The sequence below is a fragment of the Takifugu flavidus genome, chromosome 4 (assembly GCF_003711565.1).
Source record: "Takifugu flavidus isolate HTHZ2018 chromosome 4, ASM371156v2, whole genome shotgun sequence".
Classification (NCBI taxonomy): domain Eukaryota; kingdom Metazoa; phylum Chordata; class Actinopteri; order Tetraodontiformes; family Tetraodontidae; genus Takifugu; species Takifugu flavidus.
The window spans coordinates 9,208,153-9,234,450 of record NC_079523.1 but is presented as its reverse complement, the minus strand read 5'-3'; the positions used below and the strand labels follow the sequence as shown (position 1 = coordinate 9,234,450).

Sequence of the window (26,298 nt, the reverse complement as noted above, 5' to 3'; positions counted from 1 at the left end):
TCCTGCAGCATTGAACTTGCAGAGAGGGGGAGAGGGGAGAGAGAGAGAAGGGAGAGATAGGGCGATAGGGGGAGAGAGACACACACAGAGAAAGAGAGAGAGACACACACACACAGAGAAGCGAGAGATAGGGCGATAGGGAGAGAGAGAGAGACACACACACAGAGAGAGAGAGAAGGGAGAGAGAGAGATGCAGACTGGACGTTGTTGTGCAGAAAGAGCTGCTGTCTCAGAAGCCGCCGTAGCTGTTTGAGCCTCAGAAATGTCCATCAAAACGTGAGTTGTTTTTCGATTCGCGGAGGCGCGCTGGGAGCCCAGAGGAGTGGTCGGGGACGCGGCTCATTACGCCTTTTTCAGGCCGACGTCGCTTCCACCGCTGCGCACCCACCTCTCAAGAGTTCCAAGTGCTGTTAATCTCCGCCCCCCCCTCCTCTTCCAAGTTGTGTCAATGATACGCATCTGATCGCTGCTCAACTACCCGCTGGAGGACTGCATAGAAAGGGGGGCGGCAGCGGCGTTGCGGCGACTGTGACTCCTGGCTGAGGATTGCAGGAGCTCGATCTACCTCCCCCCCAACATGTCATCTCAGGCGAAAGTCAAGAAGGACAAAGAGATTATTGCTGAATATGAGACCCAAGTGAAAGGTGGGTGAGTGCAGGCCTGCTCCCATTGTTGTTCTGCGTGTGAGAACACACTATTGCGTAACTTGCCCACAAAGGGTTTTATGGCTCCCTGTGCGCCACGGGGCGGGACAGATTTTATGACAGAATATTTTCAGCATGTCTCATAATTAGATTTTTTTTTTTAAAAAACTCTTCAAGGAACAACAGTGAGGGTTGATGGTGAGTTTGCTCCTCCATCATTCACAGCTCTACACGTGTGATCACGGAGGCGTCATGGTTTGTGTCCAACTGAAGCTGCTTTGTTTGTTTGTTTGTTTTTTAATGCTGAAGATGCAGTCTGAGAATGCACCGCATCCAGTTGGACAAGTCTATAATCCTCTTCATCTTGGTGCAATTCTGCTATTTTAAACATAGGCTGGATTTCAGGGTCGAGGTGGCCGTTTCCGTGACATTCCAGGCACAAACGGGAGGGAAAGAGGATTTCTTGAGAAGATCACGCAGCAAACAGTTCAGAAGTCTATAAATAATGTATGCCGTCTGTATGAATTATAAAGCATGAAAGGATTTTACTGTCTGTAACTAAGGATGTGAGGAAAAAAGAGAGAAAGGGGAGGATGAGAGAGGCATTCTCTCTCTCTTTCTACACACATGTAGGATGTAGCGTAGAGCCTGCAGGTTGTCCTTTAAACATTGACACACAAAACTGGGCAATGTCAACTCTGAATCTGTCTCTAACCTTCTCGTAGTTTCGCTCTCTTCTTTATTTTGTCTCTTCCAACATGCACAGAACGGTTGTGGAAAAGCAGCTTCTTTTTGCCTCTCATAAGGACAATTATTCATTGTTACTAATCGGAATATCATCTGCCTAAAGTGCTTCATATGAAGCTCCAAATAGTGTTCAGAAAATGATTACTTTAGTCTCAGAGAGCCATTGATATTTAGTAAACTGACTGTATTCTAGAGAGTCAGTATTATTTGGAATTTAGTGACAAACTAGCTAGGCTAACCGGTTCACTATGATCCTGACCCTCCGCTGTATGAACAAATGTGGAGATTGTTGTGATGGACCTTCAGTTCCTACTGTATTGGATCGCTGGTAAAAGCCTGACGGCATGTGTCTGGAATGATGAGCATGATTAGCATTTAGCAGCAGTGGTGTTCTTAACTTCCTCCTCCTCTCCAGCTCTCTCTGCAGTATCCACAGCAGCTTTGTGGAAGCCAGAGAAGCATCGCGGCCGTTTCTCGTCTCACTTTCAAAAAAAAAAAAGCTTTTAAGCTGACATCTTAAGCTCATTTGCACACCGGGCTTAGATCGGTTCACAGTTGTGGAGGCTTCACACTGACACCGACACCGACCTCCAATAATGCTGAGTTGCTGACTGCACTGTAAAAACTATGCACTTAGCTGCTTTTTCTTTTTTTTTTAAAAAAACAACATTTCACACTTTCAGCAAACAGTTTGATCTGGGCTGGTCGCTGTGCTAGTGTTTGCCTCATTTCAGCTGTATGTTTTTTTGTTTGTTTTAAAAATTATGGTCATAGCTACCTGAATTTATTTCCACCTGAATCACTCGGGGTTGCTCCATATTAGTCACCCATTCGTCAGCCCAAATGGTCAAATTCTCATGACGCCCTTCATCACCTGACTTTGAGTAATCACGAATGTTTGCAGGATTCCGTGTTTTGATCAGCTCTACCCAAAATAATGCAATCAAACACCGTAGTGTTCTTTTCCATCATGTTTTTGTTTTGTTTGTTGGTTTGTTTTTATTGGCAATAAACCAAATACGGCATAGATACATAGTTTGGTGTTTGAAATATGTTCAGTAAGATTTTAATTGGTTTATTTCTGTACGTTCCTTGACTGCCGTCATGCTGGGACAAACCCCTGTGGGTGGGGGCATGGGTTATGCTCGGGCATGTACCATCTCGACATGTCAGGGTTGTGTTTCGACTGAGTTTTCGACTGTTTCAACTGGCTACATCCTGGATTTCCCTTTTCCATTGGTTAGAGGAGTTGCCCCCACTACTCTTGTTGGACATGTTCTTTGTGCAGCGACGAAGTCTTGTGAATTAGAGCGAAGGCATAGCATGTTCGTACGTTCTGAAGGCCGAACACAGCCTTGATTCATCCCAAATTATGTCAGCGTGTCAGCCTGGGTTTGGCCGACATGTGACTAGCCACGCATGGCTAACTGCAGACACAGCCCGAGAGGCCGCTACCGGACATGTCGGTCGCTGTAATGGGCCCGTTTGAAGAGGCTGCTGTGGTGACTATGTCTCCACAATTGGGTACCTAACTGGAAAACCCACAGTATCAATCTGGAACGTTCCGAATATTTAAAGATTTAGTTGCTAATTACAGCACGCGTGACGTGAATGAGGCTCAGTGTGGCAAACGTTTTGGTTGCTCGTGTCTCGGTTAGATGTGTTTAAAAATGTTATCTGTTCTGTATCGGGAGCAAATGGTCGACTTTCAGTGTTGGCGTTCCTTTAAAGCGACCCAAGTCGAAACTTGGGCCTCCAGGGCCACAATCCAACCAGGTTGTCTGACCCACCAGGTTGTAGGTTTCTGTTTCCGCCTGGGAGGACAGAAACCCTGTTGGGATCGTGGCTCTGAAGGACTGGAATTTTCGACACCCGTGCCTTAACGTGCCTGGAAGCAATTAATTCATGTTCAGAATGCTCGTTTGATTCTCCAGGACACACGAGGATGGAAACCATATGAGTTCAGGGGTGGCGGGAATAAATATCGTAAATGAATAAGACCCATTAGCGAAAATTACACACGCCTTCGGCTGGGAAAATTTTTACTCATGTCGGCTACATGCTGATCCCACGCAGAGAAGCTGGTGAAACAGTTGACTGTGGCTGTGAGACCTGACTCTGCCATCAGCCATGACGAATGGCCTCTTTAAGCTTTTTAGGCTCTCTGTGTCTTATTCACTCAAACTCTTTGCCAGCTTCCCCATAATCATGTGCTCCTCTGCGAAGCCTTGAATCATTCATTGACAGTAGCGCTGTACTGCACACTCCTTGGTAACAATTTAAGCTCTAAAAATAGTGCCGCCATGGGAGAGCCAATGCAAATATCATGAGCCTGTTTGATAAAGAAAAGACTACGCAGTTACCTCTCAGTGCTCCGTGGCTCGGAGGCCTAATCGGCAGCTTTGCACCGGTCGACACCCCCCACTTTTTTTAAGTTCTCAAATGCGCCCCATTACTGAATTAGACTTGATTACAGCTCGAGCGGCGTTTATTGGAGATATCTCAGGGGAGAAAGTGTCGGCACAGGGAAGTGGCCTGCTCCCGCGGCGGTGCCTCCACAGACGCGTAACCAGGCAACCGGGCAGCTCTGGGGATTATGGGGGGTGTATTTCCAAACGACAAGGGACTACATATTTACTTTTTCCTCACTCTTGGTTTTTCATTCAGATTTTCACTCGTGTGGGAGGAGTCACTAAAAGCCTTTTTCCTGATAGAAACACCACGTTTGTGTGATTGTTGCTACAGTCCCTCCTGTACTCGCCAGGCGTGTTTAAGTCTGTTATCACGGAATTTGAGCCACGACGTTGCTCTCATGTGTGAGAAATACACAGATGTGCACGCTCCCAGCACCGAATACTCTCATTTGTTGTTTAATTAGGCTTGACGGCAGCTGAAGACGCATGTTTTATTTATTCCTTTTTATGGGGGGGATTTTCATTGTTGAGAGAAAATAGGGAAAGAACTACTGGATTTAATGCACATTTATATCTGATACGCGTGGTGATAGCGGTGTCACTCGCCACTCTCGGCTGGGATGTGATTTATGATATGTGGCAGCAGCGCCATCAGGAGTGGCCCCGGAGCCACTCGTTGGCAGCGCTGCAGTAAATTCATTTAATGTGGTCACGTAAGTCTGCACGGAGATGCTTACTGCAGTGCTTGTTTTCATCACCTCACATCTCCACTTTTGTTTTTGTCTTCTTTTGAAGGGAGGCTAATTTTAGAGGCCCCCAAAAAGTTGACAAAAGTTGAAGCTGTTTATTTTTGGCCTTTTTTTTTTTTTTAAGGCTCGAACATCTACAGCATTGAAAGATTCATAATAAACTGAAGGTAATCAGTAATTGACGCTCAGTAAATTGAATATAGTGTCGTAAAGAATAGCCGGTATGTTAAAAAGACGCCGACGGTTTGTGAGTTTAAGACAATCGTCTCCGGTTCTCCCTCCAAACATTTGGGAAGCTGACCTATTTTGTGTTTTTCCGTGCTGTCTGCCTCAGTCAACAGACATGCAGCTAGAACCCACATGTGCCACTCCAGCGTTTAGACACCCCCGCGCCGCCTCCAGCCCACGTCCACACATCAGACAAACGAACAGCGATGTCCGCTTTCATCCACTTATGATGACTTTGTTGTTTTATTGTGCTCGATGGTGTTCTCACAGATTTATTTTCTTATTTGTTCCCTTCGCTGCGTCGTGTCCTGTCAGCGCCGCTGGACGTTTCTGGGATTGACTCTGACCTCCAGCGGTGGTTAGAGGGCAGAAGCGAGGCCGCCCCCTCCTCCGGAGAGTCACTGTCTGTTCTGAAGGCCTCTCGCACATATTTTCTGTTGTTTTTCCAGAGATCCGTAACCAGCTGGTGGAGCAGTTCCGATGTCTGGAGCAGCAGTCGGAGTCACGGCTGCAGCTGCTGCAGGACCTGCAGGAGTTCTTCCGCCGCAAAGCCGAGCTCCAGCTGGAGTACTCCAGAGGCCTGGACAAACTGGCCGAGCGCTACTCTGCAAAGATCCGCACCTCCAGGGAGCACCAACACTTAAAGTGAGTCTCCCCACTGGAATTTCACATCTGTCTGCTCAGTGACTGCTTTCAAAATTTGATCTGAGTTTTGAATTTGATCACCGGCCAGACAAATGGCAAAAACGGAAAAGGAGAGAGTGGTCCGACCCAGCTGAGACGAGGGATAAAGGCAGAAGAAATGACCTGAAATGAAGCCGGGGCCAAGAAAGCTTGTGGCCTCAGGCTGCTGTGTTTCTCCCCAACTAGGTCAGACTCCCCCCCCGACTCCCCAACAACCACTGTGCTGGCTTCCGTTGTGGTTTTAATTTCATTTTTATTCTCAAGCAACATCGCAGACGTTACCTAAACAAAGATTTAGGGCTGAGGAAAGAAACAATACCCAGACGGGATCACTCTGCTGGCTCATATGCCGCTTTTCCCTTTTTTTACCCACAGCTCAGGAAATCAAACCTAATTCAGATGGTGAATTGTTTCACAGGCATCTGTGCTCATATCCATGTGATCCGGCTCCACCAGTCATGTGTGAACACTTTTTTCCATCTCCCCTCTTTGTGGATGCAAAGCTCGCCCCTGTCACGGGGACGCTGACAAAGGGAGACCCCTGCCAAGGACTGTCATTGCATGACTTCCATCTCCATCCCACTGCCCCAGATTCCCCCCCAGTCACATTAAATGCTCGTCATACTGTCTCTGTGTCTCACCCTCATTAATTGTCCAGGGCTCGACCAGAGTCCTGAGTGTCCAGGACTGACAGAGCGGCAGAACATTAACAGTCAACATGATTCACTTTGACCTGATGGGCAAGTTAAGGACATTTTGCCTTAAAAATAAAAAATGCAGTAATGTTTTAATATTAAGAAATGTCCATCAATGAACTGCTGTGGTCCTGAAAGAAGCAAAGACGGGAGCCACAGAAACATCCATATTTAAAGTGATGCAGTCCACCACCAGCTGAATTTTTTATTTTGAGCTTCTGATGCAATAATATGATTATTAGTGAACGTCGCTCTGAATTATAGATGTGACGTTTGCGTGGCCGTCTTAATCTTCCGCGGCCGGCTGGAGAGTGGAAATGAGAACCCAATGCTGAAAACAGGTCATGGACTGAATGTGGTGTGAAAACCACCTCTTGCCAGGACGTTTTCCCGTCTCTTCTTTTGTGTCCTTGTAAACTAGTGTTATCTTAATTCCAGGACAGACTCGCAGTCACTTTCCCAGGCTCGGGATCAAACCGCAGCTCTGCTTGTAAGCGAGGCTTATAGATGCTCACGTTATTGTATCAGAGGGTGAGAAGATAAAAGAAAGAGCGGAAAGAACACGCTGCTGCTCTGAGGCCCTGATTTAGCTTTGGCGTCTCAAGTTCAACTCTTTTATCTCGCTGGCAGCTCGACTTCTACACTGTAACTGTGCAAGTTTGCAAACTTCTTTCAGTCTTGCACTAATGAACACGAGTGATGAGATGCGAGGACACAAAGACTATGGAGCAACATGAATGTTAAGAAATTGTCCGTATTGGTGTTGAGGATAAATTGTGTCAAGTTGATTAGTGACAAAATTAAAAAAAACTCTGGAGAAAAATGATTCAAGTTCTGAAGACATTGACAGGAAATAAGTCGGCGCTTTTTCTTGTTCTACAGCAACAAAAATAGCCGCAGCATCTCCAGCTCGAGCTGCAGTGTAATACCGCAGCTCCCTTTTCCACCAGACGGTAGCCCAGCCAGTGATTTGCAGCCCGGAAGAGTTCATTTGGAATGAATCGCATATTAAACACACATTCACCTCGTTGTTTCCGCAACCAGCATCATTGTAAGGGCGGCCATCGGCGTCGTCGTGCAGCCTGTCCGTTTAAAACTGCTCGAGAAAGAAGGGTAAAGGGCTAAGATGGATCCCTGTATGTGAAGGGAGGGAACGGTCCAGAGCCCAGACCACATCATGATCTGACAGGGTTTTTGTTTGTTCTTTAAATGAAAATTAAAAAAAATAAATAAACATTGAACAGTTTCAAAAGGTCAATCAAAAGGTGTTTGTACCCCTGGCTTCAAGTGGAGATATTATGTATGTATAAATAATGGTTATTGAAGGTCAGAAAAAGAGTTAAACGCTGTCTTTGGTCGGTGGATAATTGAGCTCACATGCTCCTTCAAGCAAGTAGGCAAGTGCACTCAGCGTGCAGCGCGTGCGTGCGTGCACATCTGCTTCCTTTATTGCCTGCTGTACCGCATGTGTCTTTGACCTCTCCATGTCAAAGATTCCAGCGGATCAGAGATGGGAGAACACGGACATGATTCATTCCAAGGTCTGGTGAGGTGAAGCCGCCACGCGACCTTTAGGACCTTCAGGTCTTTTAGGCTCCTCCACGTTAAAGGTGCTTCTTCTTCCTCTGCTTTCCGCCCTAAGGCTCGTCTTTTCCCTGCCTTTCAGAAAGGACCAGAATCTGATGTCCACCGTGAACTGCTGGTATTTGGTCCTGGAGCAGACCAGGCGGGAGAGCAGAGACCACGCCACTCTCAGCGACATCTACAACAACAACGTCATTGTCCGGCTGGCGCACGTGGGCGAGGATGTCATCAGACTTTTCAAAAAGGTCAGAATCTGCACTGAGCGGACGAGGTCGCGCGGCCCGTTGACCTTTTCCAACGCACGAGGTCACGCCACTAATCTGCTCTAACTGCGACTGACGACAAGCCAACCAACGTATGCAAAAACATGTTTACGTATATGACGATGTGCTCTCTGCATAGCGCCGTTGAGTCCTCACTAGTTCTGTTCCTGTCAACTAAAGAATGTGTCAGACGCTCACGCCATAAATGTTGCTCAGTCCAAGCAGATGTTCAGGCAGATTGGGACACTAAAAGTTAACGTAGCGTAAATGAAAATGTTTTATACTTTTATTAGCACAATGTAATGTGTATACGTGCTGCCGTTGCCACGGTTATAAGGACACTGGACATTTTTAGGACTTTCTGTAGGTTTTGGTTGGATTGGCCGATAAATCAATCATTTGTTTGGAGCCGTCTGCGACCGAAGGAATTTGGTTGAACGCTGAAAATGATGGACGGCCTCCCGTCACAGTCCAGACCTCAACCCCGTCCTGCAAGTTTAGAGCGATTTTAAAAGTCAAATGGACACATCTGTAGAAGATTCCAATCAAAGCGTTTGTCTGGAGTTGCCAGAAGATCAGGAAATATACTGCCACCATGGCGGGGGGGATCCACTGTAACTACTGATGAACCAATATTAAAGGTTTCAGCAATATTGTGACATGAAATCCTTTAATGCCCCCCAAAAGGTTTCTATTGTCACATTTGTTAGGTGCTCATTATTTTGGCCACCACTGCATGTATGAAAACAGTTTTAATACCAGAGATCCTCCAAAAAAACAACATGGAATTCGAACAAAACCAGAGATTTTTGCATCACAACACTGAACAAAGCCGGGGCGTGTGTGTGCAGCACAGGTGACAGCCCTCCGCACGGCTAAATGTCCTCTGCCTTACCTTTGCGGGTTGAAATTGGATCCCAACTGGATCCTCTCTAACATCCATTGTGTGACTTTGTCATCAGTCGCTCCGCCGCGCTCTGTAAACAGACCGCATCAGCGGCTTTAGCTGCGTAACGCATTTATATCTACATCATTTCAGCACCTGACATCAGTGTATCAAATGTTCTTTGTTCAGGTTATCATTTAACTACTGCTCAAATACCAAATGAAGTTTGAGCTTCATTTCCAGCGCATCCCTTCAGAGGGTCTAAAAGCTTGGGGAGTGGATCTCGTTGGCCACAAGTGCAGTGAACGCTGACCAACCTTTTAAATGCCCCCCTCCCTGAGCGCCGAGCCAGGCTGCAATGGACAATCACAGCCTTCACGGTTTGGTTGTTTCAGTTACGTATTTAGGAAAAATGCTACTAGCCATTTTTCTTTTGCTTTGAGATTCCGGAAAACTGCACATCAGGTTGACTTTAAAGTCATTCCCGAAATGAGCTCCTCTCACTTCTGTTCTCACCCGTGCCGTTTCCACCATCATCGGGCCGCGCATGTAGATTGAATGTAAATTCTTTCTTCGCATGGTGTGTTTGTGTGAACCTGAGGTGATGTGTGTGCTTGTATCTCATGCAATGAATTTTTAATGTATGGTGCATGTGATAGCAGCAGAGTGCCCCCGTCTCAAGGTCTGTGACAAACAGCCCCCTCTGGGGGGGCTTTAGATCGGTATCATTTGACGTCGGTGGCAGTCTGCGGCGATTTATGCTCTCCAGGCAGCTCTGTGCTGTCAGGATGAGAGGTTGGATTAGAATGGGGTCGCTCGTGGCAACACAACCAGGAGGACCAATAACTCACTGCAGAAGAAAACACAAAAAATAAAAACCCCTGTCTCCCCCTGAAAGAAATCAGCCCAAAGTGGTGACAACATCCTTCAGGAGAGAAATGCCGCTCTGCTGCGGCGTCCTGTTCCACAGCTCCTAATGAATGACAGATGCGGGGCTACGAAGGAGTCAGATCCGCTGTTCCTTGGGCCAAAGTTTAAATGTACTGAATGTGCTGCACACGTGTCGAGTGTGAAACTGCAGAGGTTGCTGCTTTGACAACTGGTTGCCGAGAGGCGGCAAGAAAAATCTGGAGTGATTGGACTGAGCGTGGCTCCGATTTGTCTGCTCTTCCTCTCGTGCGACGTTCCTCCTCTCGGCTTATTCGCCCCGTCACTGGTTTTAATGAGAGCATTTTCCCTGATAGTGCAGTCCTCGTTGATGGTACACACCTGACGTGTGACCTTCACAGTTCTCCCCTGTGGAGAGACGTAACCATCTGCTGTGTCTTTACTGTAATACTTGTCCTTATTTTACATTTAACTGATTGTTGCTTGCTTCTCTTTTCCAGAGCAAAGACATCGGAGTGCAGATGCATGAGGAGTTAGTGAAAGTCACCAACGAGCTTTACACGGTGAGTTGCATGTCGGTCTGCTCCTCTCTCAGCGCCGATCTGCTCCCTGGCTCACCAGTCCTGACCTGAACCTGAAACCTGTCGAGCAGCTGCTCTCTGGCTGCTGCGCACAGCAGATGCTTTATCGGCGCGGTATCCCGAGGTTGTATAAGGAGAATTTCTGGATCCCTTTTTCCACTGTGAGCGCCTCCGTCAGTGTGCCGGGGAGACTTTGTGCACCTGACTGCTTTTAAGCACACTCAGTGGTTCGTGCTTGAGCTGCTCCAACACACCTTTATTAATGTTAAACCTACTCAGACGGGCAGACAGCAACTGTCATTCCATCTGTGGCTGTATGCTGTATTGCATGTTGACTTCCCACATGGAGGCAGGGGTGCATGCGCGAAATGTGCAGGATGTTAAAAGAACTGGGCGCAGCGCAGCTGTCTCCTCACTTGAGCCATCAAACTGGGCGATGCAGCGATCATCTGCTGTAGCAGAGAGAGGCAGAGGGCCTCTTCCCGCCTCCTACTGCCCAGCTATGAGTGTCCAAAAACGCCTGAGAAACTAACTGGGAGTGGAGTAATAAACGGATCGGTGCAAAATCCAAAGGTGTTTATTTAACTAACAGCCGGACAAAAACAAGCTGTTCAGTCTATTGTCTCGATACCTGGTTCAGAGAGATGAAAACGCCAGACCAAGCGCGAGTGCCGGTGGACCTCTCTCACCGGCTGGTTATGCTGAGCCTCCTGGACCACTCTCTCAATATTCCACTTGGCAGCTCCGGTAGGAAGGATGTTTCCTCTGAAGTTTCAACTGAGGGACAAACTTCAATTGCCAGAACGTGGTATCGCAATCTTGGACCAAACAAAACAGAACTTTGGCTGATGTTTTTTTGATCTAGCAGGGCAGCAACTCGGCTGTAATTAAGGATAAAGCGTCCCATCTTGGGGTGGCTGCAAATGGCCACTCCACCATGGCTTGGGATTTGGTGGGATTCGCTTCCAACTGTCCCCTTTCCTCCACAAAACCTAAAAAATGTAGAGAGGACACATGAAATTCTCATTTTTCCATTGTCATATACGGTCTATTTTCTAATTGTCTCTTTAACACTATTCCATCATGCTGCATATGCACTTCCACCTCCTTTAAAATAATTAAGAATGTCATCTAAATAAACCCAAACAGACCTATTGAACCTACTGTCATTTAAAATAACATTCACCTCGGCCTGAAACAGAGCAGGGGCATTAGTCAGACCAAAGGGTATAACCAGGTACTCAAGTGTTTAAAGCTGTCTTCCATTCACCTCCCTTCACCTGGCCTCCACTGAACAATGGGGCTACAGGGTGATGAGGAACAGAAGCTGGCGTGGCTTTCCCAGATATGGCGGGGGAGGTTAGAGATGACGATGAGGCTGGAGCGCTGGTCTGACGTCGAGGAAGAGGAGTCCTGCCTCTTTATTCTCTCCATAGGCATCTCTCTTATCCAGTTATCTAATGGGATTGCTAAGCAAATCCATTGCTTCAACGTGTTGGTCTCATCCCACACTGCTAGCTTGTCCTTGAAGGAGCTGGAAATTTCTCTAAACAACAGCAAATCTATGGCATATTGTGAAAGAAGAGATTTATACTAGCGTAGAGCAAGATACCCATTCCTACTCTGCGTTTAACTAGCAAAAGTGGAGTAGGAATGTTTATCGAGCGGAGAAAGGGCCAAGGCCCGGCCTGATAACGGACACATTATTAAAAGAATCTGGAACTTATAGGATGAGTACGACTAAGGTTGCTGTTTCAAAGGAACCAACCTAAACATGGCCGCATGTCCCGAGCTTAGCTGGCAGGGGTGTAAATGACGGGCGCTCGGTAATAACAGGGTGGAAGAGCAGCGGAGATAAAGATACAGATCCAAGTGATGCTGTAACATTATATGTATCTGATTCAGGTTATTTGAGGCAAAGCACTTTTGGGACGACGGTACTAGAAGCCTGCTTCTCTTTTTGATGGGGTTTCGTTCAGTGAATCTATCACAATACAGAACGTGTGAGATTGCTCTGACATGTAACATTATGCTGCACTTTTACTGGTTTGCTATTGATCGCCCACCCCCACCCCCCACCCTCAAATTCATGCATTATTGAGTGCATGTCTGCAGCTCTCCCTTTACATTAGAAATGCAGCATTGTTTGTAAAAGCCTTTGCCAATATTAAATATATATATAAATTTGAGATCAAATATAGGTTTGTCTTTGTCAGTCTGCCCTCTCTCTGCTAGCTTTAGCTTTAGCAGAAATGAAGTCGTTCCTTATTGAGCCGTTAGCAGGAATGTTGCCCGCTGTCACTTTGAAACCACCTCCCTCCGGTACCGATCGATCCCGCCGCCCTGTACGCGTTGCTTTGAAGCAAAGTTGCTAGGAAACCAGAACCAAGGATGAGCGAAGCAAACGAGAGATATTTAGTTGCAGGGACGATTTCAGGTTGCAGCTGCAGTCTGTAAAATACAAGGATCTTTTTTAATCACCGCACGGCCCCACCTCAACCCCTCCTGGGCTTCCATTGTGAACGCTTCGGTTCAAATGGCTTTAATGAATAGTAGAAAAAACAAGTGGATTTATTGATGATAGATGTGGTCGTGTAGCTATATAAAGCAGTAATGGAGTGAATTACATGTACAGATTACTATTTAACAGGTGTTGGTTCGGGTACACGCTAAATGCTTCAACGCTAACAACAGATCCTCAGCTGTCATTTCTAAATTTAGATTACAGATGAACTTCTCCCTCTGCGTGTGTTTTTTCATTCTTTCCACTCTGCCAAATGTTTGATTGATTTTTATATTTAGTTCTTTGTTCGTATATAAAGTCTCCGTTGTTACAGGTAATGAAGACGTACCACATGTACCATACGGAGAGTCTCAGTGCTGAGAACAAGTTGAAGGAGGCGGAGAAGCAAGAAGAGAAGCACATCGGCAAAGCTAACGACATCAGCTCTGCTCTGCTGAGGTATGGCCACGACGAGCGTCCGCAGCGAAGGAGCTCTGTGAAGAAGATGGAGAAGCTGAAGGAGAAGGTTGGTCTGAGAGGCCTTGGTGCTGCATGAAACACTGATGTGTGTTTGGGCCAGAGGCTCTGTAGCAACATTATTACATGTACACGAAGTCCATCTCCACATCAATGAAGTATTCTTGACATTCAAGGTTCTATGATGTGATAAATCCAATACCACATAAATGGTGTGTTGGAAATGTGCGTTGCATCCTCTGCTGATGAGTCTTCCCTCTTTCTTCCTCTCTAGAGACAAAACAAGTACTATGAGAACAAGCTCAAGTGCACAAAGGCCCGAAATGACTATCTTTTAAACCTGGCTGCGACCAATGCCCTGGTGGCCAAATACTACATCCATGACGTTTCAGACATGATCGACGTGAGTTCATATGTGCTTGTTGGAATTTGGGATTTAAAAACGTGTATCAGCCCACAGATTGATATGAAGAACCTTAAGGAGCATGTCTGCCGCCCTCTGGTGACAGGCTGCTGTACTGCTCATAAGACCCCTCGATGATAGTAGATTTCTGGCATTTAAAAGGAGCCTTTTTTTTTGCTCAGCTTGGTTCTAATTCCTTTAATTACGCAGGTAAAACCAAGCAGATGGAGGAAAAACAGTCACAGTACAAGGGAACAAAAGAAGAAATCCAAATAAGGACAGAAACTTCACAATAAAGCAGCCATCAAATAGAGAAGTCTTTCTTCTCTTTCAGGGCTGTGACTTAGGTTACCACGCGAGCCTGGCGCGCGCCCTGAGGACCTACTTGTCTGCAGAGTACAGCCTGGAGACCTCTCGCCATGAGGGTTTGGACCTGCTGGAGGGAGCAGTAGACGCCATGGACATCCGCGGGGACAAGCACAAGTTTATGGACACACACAATCAAATCTTCTGCCCCCCGGCGTGCTTTGACTATCAGCCACACATGGGAGACGAGGTGAGTCACCATAAACAAGGTTTTTTCGGTGCACTTTGCGGCGAGCGGCTCGCCCTGTTGTCCCTCCTGCTTGTTGGACGCCCTCTGGTGAGATTCTTTGTCTCTCCTAATCACAGGTGTGTCAGCTCAGCGCGCAGCAGCCTGTCCAGACAGAGCTGCTGATGCGCTACCACCAGCTGCAGTCCCGCCTGGCCACCTTGAAGATTGAAAACGAAGAAGTGAGAACCATTTTAAAATTGCTGCATCTGCAAGACTATTGCTGTCAACTAGAGTCTGTTACATCTTAAAGAAAAAAAATCCAACATTTTTACCGTTGACAAACAGGATGTGCAGAGATTAAAACGCTGTAGTCCTTTATGAGGTGCAGCAGGTTGGCTTTGAACTGAGACCCACTCGCTCTTTCCAGTGTTTGTGTCAATCTAAGCTAGCGTCAACTGCACAGATATAAAATGAATCATCTAATATATCTTTTAATACGTCTCCCAAAAAGAAAAATGCATCTCTCTAACTTTAACTTTGGAATTGGACCAAAAAGCAGTCAGCCGCATGATTTCTATCACGTTTTCCTCAGGATACAAAGTAAAATGGCACAAAAAATGCTGCCTTTTTAACGGGGGAGCCAGTCCCATCAGCCTCCGGCCTTGAGGATTAACGCTGATTAACAGAGAATCAAGCTGTAAAGATTTTCGCTGCAAGGCCACGACCTTACTGAATGGCTGTGGGTGTGCAACGCGAGCCGTCTTCAGGCGTGTCAATCTGAAATCACATTCATCTTTATTCTGGTTCCGACTTGTGAGGTCAACCCCCGCCAGCTCCGGGGACCGGCGCGGCGCGCCCCGGCATCAGTGCCGGCTTTTTCCCACAGCGACCTGTTCAAATGTCACCCGGGTGCGTTTTTGTTTGAGCTCGTCGGCTATAAATATGGAAACAGGCGCACCTGAATAAAATGCGGCGACTCTTTTATGTTGCACCTTTTATGTTCCTGTGAGGAAACAAAATATTCTGTTGTCAAATGTGTCAGTCAAAGCAAGTTTATTTATGCCACAGTTAACTAAAAAGAGAGATTGTGTTTGGAAGACACTAGCTATAGAACTATGACGTTCACATGCCTCATGCATATACTAGAGGCCTGGGTCTTGTGGCCTGTTGTAACAGGCCCCTTTTTTATATTTGAGGTGTGTCTCAAGCCTCCTTTGCCTGCATGGATTTGCAAATTTGCTGCTGAACCTTTCCCCCGGGAAGACTTTTCACATTTGGCTAGCTAGGAGGACACCTGGAGGCAGACTAGGATAAACTGGAGAGATGATATCTCCCATCTAGCCCTGAAACGCTCTTCTCAGTGTTTCCCTGGAGCAGGAAGCTGAGGGGAAGGATGGTCTGGGCTCATTAGCACAGATGGATCTGTTATTTTAGAGATGTGGCAAAAATGACCTGCACCAGATGTAAGGAGAGTGTGTGTGTGTGTGTGTGTGTGTGTGTCAGGTGAGGAAGACGCTTGACGCAACCATGCAGACCCTTCAGGACATGCTCACCGTGGAGGACTTTGACGTTTCCGAGGCTTTCCAGCACAGCCAATCCACCGAGTCGGTGAAATCGGCCTCCTCCGACTCCTACATGAGCAAGGCAAACATCAGTAAGAGACGAGCCAATCAGCAGGAGACGGAAGGGTTCTACTTCACCGTGAGTCCCCGCACAACGCTGCACAGACGGGGGTACGCTACAGTTCGAACTGATGCTAGGTTTCTTTCTCGTTTGGTCCTCCTCGTTCCTCCAGAAATACAAGGAATACTTGAATGGAAGCAATCTCATTGTCAAACTGGAGGCCAAGCATGAGCTTCTGAAGCAGACCTTAGGGGAAGGTAGGGCTTGTTGTTTCTGCATTCCACAAATATGTTGTTCCCCTTCGTGACACACGAGCATTGCTGCGTGAACAGGTCAGAGACAAACCAGACAGGTCAGAGCTGTGGCGTGCATGTTCAGCTGCTCTGTTGTTTTTGGAAATCCGAGGCACGCCAGGTTCATTGTCATTCCTGTTATTTATTCTCACCTTAACACGCGTTGCCCCTCAAGGAAGGTCAGTACATGAGTGTTATGACATCCTGTACATATGGTTTATTTCTCCGTCTGCATTTCTATAACTTGCAGGCAGCTGCTTTTGTGTTGATTGTTTACTTCCCTAGGTACTGTATCAATTCTGAACATTTGGAGGTTTGAAGAACAGAATTGTCAGGAATTGTGATTTCAAAAGGCTTCATTTCAGGCTAAAAACCTGCACGTTGTGGCTTATTTGACAGCTTTGAAAACTCTCGTGTGCGTTTGTGCCAGTGAAGTTCAAATTTCACACCCGTGATCGATTGAATTGAAAGTGTAAATCGGCTCCCGCAGCCGACACGTCTGCAGAGTCGGTCCTCTGGCTCGCCCCATTCTGGGGTGCCTGTGCCTGTTTCTAGGGCGACCGCTGAATGACCGCTGCCTGGCGGTGAGTCAGACGCAGCCGTAGCGCTCCCTCCTTTGAGCTGGCCTGAATAAATGTCCATTTTCTCCCAACACCCTTTCTTTCTCCATCTGCCAGCCTTGAATAGTGGCGGCACTCAACCGTGCAGCAAACTTTGGTGGCTGTAAAAATGAACGCATAGTGATTTAATTCCTTTCTTGGCTGTTTTTCCTTCCAGGAGAGAGGGCTGAATATGGAACAACAAGGTAAGACCTCCTGTGGCAGGGGTGGATAACGTAGGCAATGGGGTGTGAAATCCTTCCTGTTCCTGGCCTCTGCAGGAATGAGATCACATTGTGGGAATAGTTTAAACAGTTTTCCTGTTTTTACGTGCGGCAGAAGGGTCCGTTTGTAAGCAGAGGAGGAGTTTCTAAAAGTGTTCTGTCGATCTCTGTATAGCAAATATCTGCTGTTTACAAGAAATTGAGCCAGTATTGGCTATTCTGAGTGTGGATTCCTTTACTTCAGGAGCAATATTGTGCCTATACTACAGTTGATAATGTACACTTTGTCTGACACGGTGACAGTTAAAGATGCTGGGTAAAAAGCAAGCCAGCAAGTTTTGGAGATGACCCAGCCAGCTGTTTTTGTGGCACTCAACACAATTTCAATAGCAATGTGTCTTTAATTATCTTAGTAAGAGCATTTTCACCACTTATGTACCAATCATACAACCCTGACCATTTCCCCAGGCCCCCCTCTCTTCCCCCTAAACCCCAGAGAATGCGGAAGTCTAGACCTCGCTCCGTTTTTAACCGTAAGCTGTTTAACGGCAATATGGAGGCCTTCATCCAGGTACGAGCCTGCCTGTGCTCTCTGTTTCTGTCCGCGAGCTCAGCTGTCTCACTCCTTGGCAGATTTCTCGCCTTTGCCCCCAATTGTTGGCTCCATCACACGCTGACGCCCCCTCTGGCTCCTGGCTGTGGCTCCGCACAGTTTTGCAATGCCAAAAAAATAAATAAAAAGGACGGGGCGAGGTGAAAAGAAGGCAATCAAACAGCTTCTAGAAGTCAGTCTTGTTTCTTAATATCTGCACTGTCGCTAACCTCCGCACCCCCGCCAGACACTGAATTAATTTGGCTTTGTTAATGTCAGCTGGCCCGGGACCAGCCGGGCCTCAGCAGCAACTGACACAGAGAGAGGGATCAGCAGCCATTAAAAAAAGAATTAGAAGGGGTTAGGGTCGAAGACAGTTTTTGAGAAAGAAACCCAAATTCAAACTGAAGCGCTCCTTCAGAAAGCATTGGCACATAAAGGAGTACGTACTCGCCGCCATCCACTGTGGTTCATCCTTTCGCCCCGCCTCCCACCAAGACACCGATGCTTGCGCCAGTCCGCCTCAGGCAGGCCAGGCTTCCTCAACTTCCTCCCTCTGAACAGTCTGTCTCTGTCACTAACCTGTTGTGGTTGTTGTCGCCTCTCTTCTGCCTGCGCCTTACCGCTCTCTGCCCAGGGGAAGACGGAATGTCCGTGCCAGGAGCCAGGTACTCTGTCTTCATGCAGGGTGGTGACCACTGCACTGTTTCTGCGCTTCTGTCCTGTTGCCATTCAAACACCATTGTTATTGGATGCTAATTGCTAACGCAAACATTCTGTAGCCTGTTTCATCAACACGCCACTGAATTATTAACAGTTTCCATTTAAATCTAATAAACTTCTAACGCCCTTCTGGCATGACTGCTGCTGTAGATTTCTGCTTCTTTCCTGCCACCAACACTGATGGTTTGCCTCCGTCTGACAGGATTCTGGACAACCCATACCAGTGGTGGTTGAGAGCTGTGTCCGATACATCAACCTGTACGGTACGCAACATATTTATTTCCTTTTTTACTCTTTATTTTCCCAGTGTTTTGAGTTTGGTCTTTGATTTAGGGGGCTCCGCTAACACAAAATACAACAACTGGAGTCTGCATCAGCACCTAGTGTACTAAGCAGTACCCATAATGCTTTGCCGAAACGACGGCTGACAGCAGCATAATGGAGGTCAGGAAGAGATCAGATTGGCTGATAGGGACGAGTGATGAGAGTCAGTGCTGCTTATCGACTGCTACGATAATGCAGAGGAAGACCAACACAGATGATCTGATTGAAAGGGGCTGAAAGAGCTAATGCACAAGTTAAAAACAACCCCGAGCAGCTCTGCCAATAACCGCTCCGCATATACGCACCAGATAAAATCATACCTCCGAGAGAATTACTTCATATTATTGAGTTAATTGTTTTGACCTCTAAATGTTTTTGCTTAGTTTGCATGCGCTTTGCAGGTGATCTAATTGCCCGTGACTACAGGTGCAAACAGCAGTATTTCAATGAGGAGCGTGCGCGCTGGCACTTTCCCCACCAGTTGTTGGAAGTGCTTGTAGGAAGCAAATGAGCAACTGGATGATGTCCAGCAGAGAAATCTAACCATCACAAAAAGAAATCTGGCATCTGTGCCGTCGGGAAAACAAAGAACGGTGGAGATGCAGAAAAAGAGGAAGACTGTCTTGATGCCAAGTTGCTGGAAGGACAACGAAAAGATCAGGGGTTAGGAACCATTGCACCGGTGGGGTGCAAGCAGTGCCCAATATGGCTCGTGTCATTGCTACGTGCACCAAATAGCTGGTTGGCGCTGTGTCTGGCCTAATAATTTGCATTGACGCAGCCAACCGTACAAATTGCTCAAGTTAAGCCAGCAACTGCATAAAACCCGGGTTTGGTGCTTCTACTGGCCCATTCCACATATCACAGCATTTACTAGATCTGAGAGCGCAGCTCCAAGATGGACAGGCTGGTTAGGAGAAGCGTCTCGATCATTTCTTCTTCTTCTTCCTGTTCCCTCCCGGCAAAACTGACAGCAGCTAATGTGCGTAAAGCCATTTGCACCTGCCCCTCCAAGATACTATACTGGTCCGCCATCACAACCACCACAAACACCTCCGGGTTTCCTTGTGTGTGCATTTTCTGTAGCTCGAGTTGTTTTTCTTGCCATTAGCAGATCGGCTTGCACTTTTTTTTAAGATTGAGTTTGCACACGTTTTTATACAAGCGAGCCTTTAGTATCCAGTCCCAGTATCCACAATAATGTTGTTTTATTTGTCTGATTTTTCTGTGCAATGCGCATATACTACATGAGCACGTTATGAGGAAATAAGACCTGAAATGTTTTTTAAAAAAATTTATTTCTGAACACAGGTCTGCAGCAGCAAGGCATATTTCGGGTTCCAGGGTCCCAGGTCGAAGTCAATGATATTAAAAATGCATTTGAAAGAGGTTAGTGCCTTGCCTTCTCCTTCTGATCGATTTTAAATCGCATTTGTCCACTTCAGGAGACGCGGCCTGTCCCGCGGCACATGGGAGCGCACGTGTCACATGTTAATGGAAGCACGAGCTGCCGATGCACAAACACATCAGCTCATTTGAGCGTAAATGTAGAGATATAAATTCACTCCCGCCTGACAACAGCGATATGGGCGTGTGACGTGTGCGCAGGGGAGGATCCGCTGGTGGATGATGAGAGCGATCACGACATCAACTCTGTGGCGGGTGTGCTGAAGCTGTATTTTAGAGGGCTGGAAAACCCGCTGTTCCCCAAAGAACGTTTCCTCGATCTCATATCCACCACCAGTAAGTCACGTCGCAGGCGACTGAACATCTTTAGTGGTGAAGTCTTCTTAGGTTTTTCTTCCCCTCCCTTTTCTTCAGAGCTCGACTCTGGCGTAGAAAGAGCTCATCAGCTCCACCAGATAATTGTGACCCTTCAGAGGCCCGTGATCGTCGTCATGAGATACCTGTTTGCGTTCCTGAATCAGTACGTCCCCGCATGCCATTGGATCTAACATCAGATGCTGGTGACTTGGTAACGGTTCAATCCCTCTTTCCAGTCTTTCGCAGTACAGCGACGAGAACATGATGGACCCCTACAACCTCGCTATTTGCTTTGGTCCTACGTTGATGCCCATACCAGATGAGCAGGACCCCGTGTCCTGTCAGGCCCACGTTAACGAGGTCATCAAGTCGGTCATCATCCACCACGAGTTGATATTTCCCACTCGGCGCGAGTTAGAAGGCCCCGTTTATGAAAAGTGCATGGCTGGTGGGGAGGAGTACTGGTAAGAATGTCTGTTTGATTCTGTTGTAATATTATTTCCCTCGAGTCTCTTCTGACGCCACGTTCCTCCGTTCAGTGAAAGCCCCCACAGTGAGCCAGGAGCTCTGGATGAGGTTGACAACGGACCCAACACCAGTGACGAAGGCGAGTCCCCGAGCGCAGGCTGCCGCCCGCGGCCAGGGGGGAGCCGCAAGTGTAAAATTCTCTCTTTCATTCCTGCGATGCAGAACTGGAGCAGATCGAGGCCATAGCGAAGTTTGACTACGTGGGCCGAAGTCCTCGAGAACTTTCCTTTAAGAAGGGGGCGTCTTTGCTGCTCTACCTGCGAGCCTCTGAGGACTGGTGGGAGGGGCGACACAACGCTGTAGACGGGCTGATCCCACATCAGTACATCGTGGTGCAGGACATGTGAGTGCGAAAATTCACATCTGCCAAATTTGTAGGCATTCATTTAAACGTCAGCACCAGCAAGTTGGGTTTTTTAATACTTCTCTTCTCATCTCTGTTCTAAAGGGGGTTATGTTTCAAAGACATGCCCTCGTAAGACCTTTGTAAGGATAAGTGTGAGCAAAACACCCACTTTTCCTCTTTTTTTAAAAACTTATTTAACTGCAGGACACTCAGCAGAGCCCACCTCTGTAAATGCCCCCCTTAATGACCCCATTATTCAAATCTGAGTCACCATTTATTGAGCCCTTCCTCGCCACCTGAAATACATCTTGGAGCCAACTGGTGGAGAAATACCCTCATCTGCATATACAGCACAGAGGGAAAGAGGATTTTTTTTTAAAGCCATTTTATCAGTTTTGATTTCTGCTTCAGCCTGAGAATCACTGCAGCATAAATTAGGATCAGATCCTTCACTTCCTTAAACGGAGCAAGGATTTACTCTAGAAACTAGCAGCCTCACTCACTGAATTGCACAGTGGTGCAGTGTTATGGCATCATCACAAGAAGGTTTTAGGTTTGCTTCCCCATCTTAGCTCTCGTCGTACCTGTGCGGGTGTTTTCCTCATGTTTCCTCTCATGGTTTGATTGATTGGAGGCTCTAAATGACCCCCTCAATGTGAGTGTTTGTGTGTGTGCAGAGGCTAGTGATGGAGACCAGTGTTTTCTGTCTGTTTTATCAGGGACGACGCGTTCACAGAAAGTGTTCCGAGGGCTAATAATGCAGGCAGTGGAGCGCAACACGAGGAGCGAGGCACATCCAGAAACGACCACCCGTCTCCTTGTGAACACACCCCCGAGCACCGTTACGGAGCAGCAGTGGGAAGGTGGGGTTTTGTTAAACCTGACCAGACTGCAACCCTGAGACAGGAGATGCATAAAGCCTCCACATTCATTAGCCAAAAGCCTGTGACTGTCAACAAAGGCTCTTAATTGCTGGATCAGTTTTATCGTGATTAAAGAAAAATGCAGCTTTGCCATTTCTGCCGAGCAACTGTCAAAACTAATTTGGCTTTTGTTTTTTTGAAGAATGAGGGTGCGATCCGATGGAGCTGCAGCTCCGCGGCACAGGAACAGCACCGATAGTCACAGTCCCAGCCGAGCTGCGGACCAACCCCCCAGGGTTCTGCCCAGGCCCGGCAGCCCACACAAAATATCTGTAAGCAGGGGCCCGGTTGACAGCCCAGAGAAGCGGCGCCTCACGACTTTTGGTAGTGCCGGCTGCATCACCCACCCGGAGAGGAAGGCCTTCGTCGAGAGCCACGCCCAGCGGTCCTCGCCCGTGGCCACACGCCACGCCAGTTTAGGGGATCACAAGGCCTTCGAAGCTGAAGCGCTAGCGGAGGTGAGAGATGCCGTCTGCATAGAGCTTTGATAGAGGAGAGAGAAGCTGCAGTGTGTCAATTTTTTTGATGCTGATCCAAAAAAAATAGGATGTAAAAATACATGAATCCCACTTTCTGGTGACATTTTCATTTTCTTTCCTTTATGTGTGAAGAGACGGAATATTACTATTTACAGTTGAGGTTCAAGTCAGTGCTTTTAAAAAGAAAAAAATCTGCTCAGCAAGGCCAGGCAGCTGAACAAGGCCACAGGAAATTGAAGTTTAGCTTAGCTATGTTTTCCCACACTTAAATCTTTCATTCCACCTTTGATGCAGACTATGCAGCCTTTTTCAGTGTGCCAAAATGGATGAATGTAAAATATTTATGTTGCTTTTTGTCCTGGATTCTGAAAAGTTCTCCTCCTGGCTGTGTTATCAAAAGTTCTTCTTCCTCCGTGTTTATCAGGACATAGAAAAAACCATGAACACAGCTCTCCACGAGCTGCGTGAGTTGGAGCGACAGAACGTAGCCAAACATGCCCCCGATGTTGTTTTGGACACGCTGGAGCCCCACAAGCACCCCGGTGGAACCCAGGACCCCACTGGAAGCCCTCTCCACACCATGCTGATTAGAGATCCAGATGCGGCCCAGCGGCGTTCCAGCAGCAGCTCCTCCTCCGAGACCATGACCACCTTTAAGCCCGCCCTGTCCGCACGCAGACCGAATGCGCCTCTCAGGCCCCCTCCTGTCAGACCCGTTCGGCCTGCGCCCGTGATTGGACAAGGCCAGGGGCCGCAGCGCTCCAGCAGCTCTAGCTCCTCCGGCCTCGGCAGTCCTAGCATCACACCTACCGACAGGGTCTTTCCCAAACCTCCCTCCCCATCACCGTCCACGTCTTCCTCCTCTTCAGACAGGCAAGGTAACATGTAGCCCCCCCCCACTCCCGTCAGCATCACCACGTCCGTCAGAAAACCACAAATCTTTAGTGTTGGGGTCTGGTTTCTAGTATGGTGATGGTAAAATGAATGCACTCTGTTCCAGTGTGACACAGAAATGGGGGTTTAACAAATGTTATCTTGCTGAGTATCAATGCTGGATTCAAAACGTAACACACCTCTGCAATTAACAACCCAATACTGGATTAAAAAAAATGATGTGTGTTTATATCTGAGAAATAATATTTGACCACTAATTATCTACATGTTCTCTGGTGGTTCTGTGTCTGTAATCTATTAAAGCTTTAAAGCTCTTGGTACTCTTACAACTGAAAAAAACAGGTCCTCTTGGATTATTTAATGATTGATGCATTCTCTAAATGGGAGGTGTGACACCCAGCAGTCCCGCAGTAAAGTCGTATTTGTGGAGTTACAGGAGGAAAAAATGTATCTGAAATCTTGAGGTACCAGGAGGTGGACTTGCGATTACTTGCATGTCCTGCCCTGCCCACTGGATGCTGCTTTCAGGAGAACCTCACTATTATTTTAGCCATTTATTTTTTTTGCTCCAGAGAATCACTACAAAAGTGAAATATACTCAAAGGCTATTGTGGCGTTTTGGCTCTGGCTGTTATTCTAAAAACAGTCGACTTTCCAAGTGCGAGCAGAGGCGCCGCTGCCTTGAGGGTGGACCACAAACCACTGTAACTGTATTAGAGGAATGAGCTTCTGTCCTAACATGCTTCAAAACGCAGGTTCTGCTCCCAGTCAAAAGGTGACGCGATTTGTGTTCTTTGGTTAATCTGGAGTCAGCTGAACATCTGCAGTGTTCTAACTGTGGCGACGCAGAGCTCCCATCGGGGCTGGTTGAGAGGCTAATGTGTGGAAATTGTACACGCGACTTTGACACCAAAGGAGAACAAAGAAAGGGATCTGACGACGAGCGGCTCGAGAATCGTGTGTTAAATACCGCAGATCAGATTAGGCACAGGAGAAAGCAACGTGGAGACAGGAGAGGTACTTGTGATGGTCTCAGACACAAGGAAAAAGGTCAAATCTGTAGATTTGTAGCACAAGAACATAAATGTAAACAGACCACTGAGAACTATTATGAACCGTATAGTCGTCTCTTTAGGTCACACGGGGATAAAATCATAATCAAAAACATCTCTATATCAAAAGAAACAAATAATAATTAGCTGTGTTACCTCAGTAAAGATCTCAAACCTCCCGCAGGTTACGTAACTACTGCACTTGGATCGAACGCCACAGGAAACTGCTGCGTTTGTAGGTTCTGTTTTTCATCAATTTGTACTAGATAAACGATGTAGCACATCCAAATCATTGAATCTTAGATATTCCATAGATCACACATGGTCCCCGAGGCCTTGTCAGTGTCTAGACAAATCTTGTTTACTGTTGCTGATGTTTGTTGTCTCGCTAACAAGGATGATCCGCATATCTCTAAAGTGTAATAGCTACAATGGAATGAATGCTGTATATACAGTACATACTGTTACTGGATGCCTGTACAAATAACATTGTACGATAGGAGCAGGATATATTATCATGTTTAGTCTGTAGATTTTTTTTTGTAACCTTGCACAAACATTAACAAAAGAATAAAACAATGAAACCTCACGAAAATGTCCCCTTTTATTGAGAGATGAGGCTGTGGAAACGCTTCGGTTTATGCAATGGTGATGTACCAGTGACCGTACCACCGCCGTCCTGAGGGTGGAGGCGTTGTCATGTACCACACAGCTTTCCTCCGGGATCACACGCTAAGCGACACGCTTTGCTTTCAGCCTTTCAGCTGATACCCATCGACGGCGTTCGGAAAATGAGGTCATTGTGATGAATGAGCATAATTATCATCAGTGAACAGGAGCGGCGTTGCTGTGGATACCGGAGTGGCCATGAGGGGGTGTCCTTGCAGTAATTTTACCAAGTTGACAGTTTAGTGTTGTGGCTCCGTACATTTGAATGCAAATGAAAAGAGTTTGATTGTTTCCAATGGTGGTTCTGCACGCACTGGCCAGTTTTCAAGTTTTATTATTTACTGGGCTTCAAAGCAAGAAATTGTAATTGAGATTTATGCCGTTGCGTTAAACAGACACACGCGGCCTTTTGTTTTATTTTCTTTGTTCCCCATCAATGTCTGGCTGATTGTTTCTCCTGTGTCCAGCCAGGTTTAATTCATTTAAGTCTGTCTATTGAGATTAAAGTGGAAATTCAATCAAATTATGGTCTGGCTCAAGGCCTGAATGGCTGCCAACAGGGAAGAAACCACCCATGGACGAACACCAGACAGGCCTCCAACTTCAAAAGGTCTTTTCATTAATGTTGTAATTGGATTAGCAAGGCCACCAGAGCTGCCTATGATTGGACAGGTATTGTGGCAAAAAATAAAACAGCTGTATGAGAAATTTGTGCTGCACAAAAGGAGCCTAAGAATGTGTTTTCTTTGCTGTTACTTTTTAAAAACTGGGATCTTTCAAACCAGTCCCTCCAGCTGCTGCGTGACTATGATCCCAGGCAGAAATGTAGCTAAAACCATTAAAAACACCAGGATGTCGTCAGCGTAACACTAAATCTCCCCAGCTTGTAATAAATGTGTAGAACACCATAATAATAACCTCATACCCCGGATAATCCAGAAAATACGCAGAAACAAAGCATTTTAGCCCAGTGTAAGTGACAGC

General features: G+C 46.9%; 1 protein-coding gene across 2 annotated transcripts; it reads left to right on the top strand.

The window, feature by feature from the left end:
* Positions 1–110: 110 nt before the first annotated feature.
* LOC130524685 (SLIT-ROBO Rho GTPase-activating protein 3-like) lies at positions 111–25,240 on the top strand. 2 transcript variants are annotated; one of them, XM_057031017.1, is made up of 22 exons: positions 111–644; positions 5,232–5,427; positions 7,828–7,990; positions 10,283–10,345; positions 13,201–13,392; positions 13,618–13,746; positions 14,081–14,302; positions 14,419–14,520; positions 15,785–15,982; positions 16,077–16,161; positions 16,975–17,002; positions 17,489–17,591; positions 18,538–18,598; positions 19,971–20,048; positions 20,268–20,402; positions 20,481–20,586; positions 20,660–20,887; positions 20,963–21,030; positions 21,114–21,294; positions 22,017–22,160; positions 22,363–22,678; positions 23,124–25,240. In XM_057031017.1, exons 1-22 carry the CDS (start codon positions 578–580, stop codon positions 23,586–23,588), a joined length of 3,330 nt encoding a protein of 1,109 aa, XP_056886997.1. In that variant the 5' UTR covers positions 111–577; the 3' UTR covers positions 23,589–25,240. The 2 variants fall into 2 exon arrangements, with proteins under 2 accessions (XP_056886997.1, XP_056886998.1); XM_057031018.1 differs by lacking the exon at positions 17,489–17,591 and adding an exon at positions 18,250–18,280 and having other exon boundaries at positions 112–644.
* The last annotated feature ends 1,058 nt before the right edge of the window (positions 25,241–26,298 follow it).

Excerpts from the sequence above, each read along its gene's own strand:
- LOC130524685 (XM_057031017.1), top strand. The coding sequence starts at position 578 with ATGTCATCTCAGGCGAAAGTCAAGAAGGACAAAGAGATTATTGCTGAA. Across the intron at positions 13,747-14,080 it reads ACGTTTCAGACATGATCGAC|GGCTGTGACTTAGGTTACCA; the intron begins GTGAGTTCATAT and ends CTTCTCTTTCAG. Across the intron at positions 20,587-20,659 it reads CTGTTTGCGTTCCTGAATCA|TCTTTCGCAGTACAGCGACG; the intron begins GTACGTCCCCGC and ends CCCTCTTTCCAG.